This window comes from Chinchilla lanigera, unplaced genomic scaffold (genome assembly GCF_000276665.1).
Source record: "Chinchilla lanigera isolate Chin_1 unplaced genomic scaffold, ChiLan1.0 scaffold00147, whole genome shotgun sequence".
In the NCBI taxonomy this organism is placed as follows: Eukaryota; Metazoa; Chordata; class Mammalia; order Rodentia; family Chinchillidae; genus Chinchilla; species Chinchilla lanigera.
This window is the reverse complement of record NW_004955548.1, coordinates 1,087,029-1,091,812: the sequence shown is the minus strand read 5'-3', so window position 1 is coordinate 1,091,812 and position 4,784 is coordinate 1,087,029. Positions and strand designations below refer to the sequence as shown.

At 39.1% G+C, this 4,784-nt stretch overlaps 1 protein-coding gene across 1 annotated transcript in view; it reads left to right on the top strand.

The window, feature by feature from the left end:
- Esx1 (ESX homeobox 1) overlaps positions 1-4,372 on the top strand; it is a 7,630-nt gene extending 3,258 nt beyond the window's left edge. Inside the window, exons 3-4 of the mRNA XM_005412009.1 lie at positions 649-694; positions 3,870-4,372. Of these exons, the coding sequence (XP_005412066.1) occupies positions 649-694; positions 3,870-4,199 (376 nt within the window). The 3' untranslated portion in view covers positions 4,200-4,372. The remainder of the gene's footprint in view (positions 1-648; positions 695-3,869) is intronic.
- Positions 4,373-4,784: the final 412 nt, after the last annotated feature.

The following is a 4,784-nucleotide window of genomic DNA, read 5'->3' as shown; positions in this document are numbered from 1 at the left end:
AAAAATAAAAAAATAAAAAAAAGAGAGACCTTGTCTCAAAATTTTCAAAGAAAGAAGTGCTGGGGATCTAGCTCAGTGATAAAGTGCTCACCTAACTGGGCTTGTGAACCCTGGGGTTGAAGCTGAGTACTACAAGAGAAAAAAAAAGCACTCTGGGATATAGTTAAGCGTGAAGGCCTTGGGTTCAGTCCTTAGTATTGAAAAATAAAATGTTTTAAAGGTGCATTGGCTTTTGTTTGAGACCAGGTCTCATATGTAACCCAGTCTGGCCTCAAACTCATGACCCTTTGCGTTGGCTTCCTGATTACTAAGATTACATGGAGGCGCCACCACACTTTCCTGGCATTTTATTTTCCATGGAGGAACCTCCCAAGAAAAGATCTCTAGGGTTGTTCTCTGAAGTTACACAAACAGAAAAATTGATTGAGTCATACTCAACTAAGAAATCTACTGTGCAGACACTTTCACTTGTATTCCTTTTTTTATTATTTAATGGGTAAGTTGCCCATGGGCATCCCCTCTCTAAATGAACCCTCAAGGTGTATTACAGAAAACTGCATGAGGAGGTGGGGACAAATAATGTACATCCATGTATTTCATTTTAGCCACAACTCCAAACACTGATCATTTGCAATTTTCCCCTCACAGGGAGGAGCTTGCTGCACGCCTGGATTTGACTGAAACCAAAGTGCAGGTCAGTAAATCTTAAAAAACAATTTGCGGGACAGCCATTCTAAAACACATTTTTTTACTAGGTTTTGTCCTGGGCATTCTCAGGTCGATGTGTTTTTTGTTGTCTTTTCCACATTGGACATATTTTGGTTAGTTCTAGGGATTTTATCCAAGGTTGTAAGAATGCTACCTGCTTGCTTGGCAAGTGCTCTACCATTGAGCCACACCCTTAGCCCTTCTCCAGGAAAAGAAAAAATTGTCTCTTTGAGACAGGGTTTCACTATGCAGTTCAGGCTGTCCTCAAATTCGCAGCAAACCTCCTGCCTCAGCCTCCTGAGTGATGAGATTACAAACGTGAGCCACCACACCTGGCTGAAAATTTTAGTACATACTTTCCTTCTCCTTCTTTTGCTAATATAGTAGACCTATTTTGAGAAATCAAAATTGGAAAAACTGACTTAAGATGAGCCAACACCAAAATCTGCTATCTCTATTGGCTTTGGTTATATTTTGGGCGATTTTATCACTGGCATATTTCAATCTCTCCAAAATGAGCTCTGTTGCACTACTCTTCTTCATATCATATATTTATGCAACTGAAAGACCCCACTCTTAAGGTGAGAGAGAAAAGGTAGGGAGAAGAGGCCCTTTGTTTTAGTAATTTGCAGTTTGGTAGCTTCCAAAAAGATTATAGACAGTGTAAACTGCCTTATCCAATATGCTAAAAGGATAGATCATAAAATTTAATTGAGGACTTGACTGTGTTTGTTAATAGTTCGTAAGTAATTGGGGAACAGCATTTTGTGGCATCGCTCATCCACATTGCTGTTGCACACCTACAAATGCAGTGTTGAACCTTCCTGCCTTAGCAATGAGTGATGTGACTGGGGTCTCCTGGTTAAGAAGTGCAACTGGCAGAAGCTAGGGTGCCTTGCCACGGGTGGGCCACAGTGACTTCAACTCAAGAACTGAATGCACTGACCGTGTCTTGAGCCCAGGACAGGCTGGGAGGTGGAACAGATAGGAGAGTGTGAAGTGAACAGCGGCGGAAATGGAGTACCCAAACTCTCGTCTGGCAAAGGACTATAGCGTTTAGAGAATTTGGACACAGACTAAACTTTCAAGGTTAAACTATCAAGGTGGAGTCCTGGGCTTCGGCAGCTCTCATGTCCCAGCAAGACAAGCCACAAAGTTCTTAGGACAGCGTGGTCAGGTCTCCCGCGACCAACTGTCACTTGTTTATTTTTCAAGAGCTTTCAGAGGAAGAACGAGCCCTTAAACATTCTAGGAGGAAACCTATCCAAAGAGCCAGCATGCTTCTCTATTAGTTACTTCAGTCTGAAATTAGGGTTTCCTTTTGAAAAAGGAATGGTTCCCCTCAGGAAGACTTGAATTAAGCACTTTTTTTAAAACCTTGCTTGGCTTCCCTCACAATTGGGCTCACATTAGTAATATTTGAGAATGTAAGGAATATTAAAAGTGGAAGAGGAGAGATAGACGAATGTGCCGAGCTCTAGTCTATGCTTCGCTCACTAAGTGTTGGCTGAAGGGAGGAGCTGCTTACTCTCTTAAGGTATAACAGCAATAAATAAATAGTTTTACCAGTTGTAGTTTATTTTTTATTTTATAAATAAAATAAACCTTCATAAGCAAATACTACGAGAATAACAATAGTTAATGCATTGTGTATTGTTATATTCAAAGTAGTTACTCAGAGTACAAGACAGAGACCAAAAAAAGAGATTGCATTACAAAGAAGAAATAAGGAGTTATTTGCACAAAACGTTTTTTCAATGAACTGAAAAAAATGGTGTTATACATGAAACAAATTAACATATACATTAAAATATTTTTGAAACAACATGATAGGTAATTTGAGGAATCATGGAACCTCTCCCTACTTTGTATTTATATAACTTCTATTTTGCTCTTCATTTGTGTGTGTATGTATATTTATATATATGTGTGTGTGTGTATATATATATATATATAATGTGAAATTTAAGCTTGTGTACTTGACTTGTTTCACTTACCATTATGTTCTCAAGTTGCATCCATTTACCTACAAATGCCTTAAGTTTATCTTTCTTTATGGCAGAGTAGTATTCCATTGTATCTAAATACCACATTTTCCTTACGCATCCATCTGTTGAGAGTCATATACATAGGCCATTACAGAAATGAAAATTAAAAGTACCTTGAGATCCCATATCTTTACTCTAGAAAGAATGACTGTTATCAAAACATCTAATAATAACAAATGCTGGCAAGGACGTGAGGAAAAGGAACTCTTTTACATTGTTGGTGGGAATGTAAACTAATACAACCACTATGGAAATCAGTGTGGAGATCCTCAAAAAACCTAAAAACAGAAATTACATTTGACCCAGCTATCCCTCTTCTAGGTATCTTTCCAAAAGAGTTAAAATTATTATTTTACAAGAATACTTGCGTGTCCACGTTAATAGCAACACAATTTATAATAGTTAGATCTTGGAAACAGAATATATGTCTATTTTTATTTTTATTAGTATATGTTTATAGTCCATAATGATTACATTCCTTGTGGGGAGTTGGTACATGCACATAACTCATCACAATTCTTTTTTCCTCTACTTCCCTTCCTTTTCTCCTTCCCCTCCGTCTCTTGGTCCCCTTCTCTTTTGCAAGAGATTGATCTCCTATTTCTTATCTATTTTTTAAAATTTTTCTTTTTGCTTCTATTTTTGGTTTCTCATATAAGATAAATCATGTGATATTTAAGCTTGTGTGTCTTATTTATTTCACTTTATGGTCTCAAGGTGCATCCATTTTCCTACAAATGACTCAAATTTATCCTTTTTATGGTAGATAGTACTCCATTGTATATAAATATTACTTATTTTCTTTATCCTTTCAGCTCTTGATGGATATATAGGCCACTCCCAAGAATTCGCTGTGATGAACTGTATTGCCATCAACATGAGTATCCATGTGTCACTGTAATATGATGTCTAACTCTTTTGGGAAGATACCTAGAAGGGCAGTAGCTGTATGCCAAATCAAATCTCTATTTTTAGTTTTTCTGCGTTATCTCCATACTAACTTCCAGTTTAAAATCTCAGTGGCATATACAGTTAGTTGCATGTTGTGTTTTTTCTGTTATGACATCTGCTGTTCATATACTAAACTAATCCCTTTTTTCCTTTTGATTGAAGGTTTGGTTTCAGAACAGAAGGGCCAAATGGAGGCGCCATCAGAGAGCACAGATGTTGAGAAATATGCAGCCCGTATTCCTGGATCCCGGCATGGGCGTATTCTTCAATGGGCCCTATAACGTTGTACATGCTGTGGATCCTGCTTGGGGATATGGTCCTGTAGTGCCGCAGCCCATCAGGCCCCCTATGCTGCCCATGGTGCCTATGCCACATAGGCCACTGATGATGCATATTCCTCCCGGGGCACCTGTGCCTCCCTTTGGCATGCCGCCTATGGGTATGGGGTGGGGCCCCGCCATGCATGATCCTTTCGGGGATCACATGTGGTAAAGTTTGTTCTTCATAACAGTTTTTCCAGAGGTTTTCTGCCAGTTATAAATTGTTGCATTGTATAGCACTTATAGTAATTTGTTAAATACCTGTTAAGTGAAGTGTGTAAAGGAACAAAGTTAGTGCCTTATTGTTTTCTGTAACCTACATGACTGTACAATAAAGATGTGAATTAGCAGTATATTGATTTTGAGTGCCAAATAAGGTTAGTAGGATTTGGTTGTGAATTGCCAACGGAATGGGATTTGAACAGAATGATGTAGAGGCGTACTTTCATAAGCTAATTATCCCTAAGCATCCATCAGTAGGCCATTACATCACAGTTCTTCAAGTGCTTGTGGCAGGCACATTCCCCACCTTCCCCACCCCTCCATCCTTAGCCTCACCTTGCCCCTTTGGGAGCACATACATATTCCAGAGGTGAAGGAGCAAGTCTCGACCGAAAAAAAAGGGTTTCCAGGCAGGGCCAGGTTCCATTAATACAAAGGAGCTCAGGCCAAACCCTGGCCTTAGAGGGTGACTTTCTAAGCAGTTACTCAGAGATTTAAGGAAAAGTGGCAGCCAGACACCCACCCAGTACTCTAA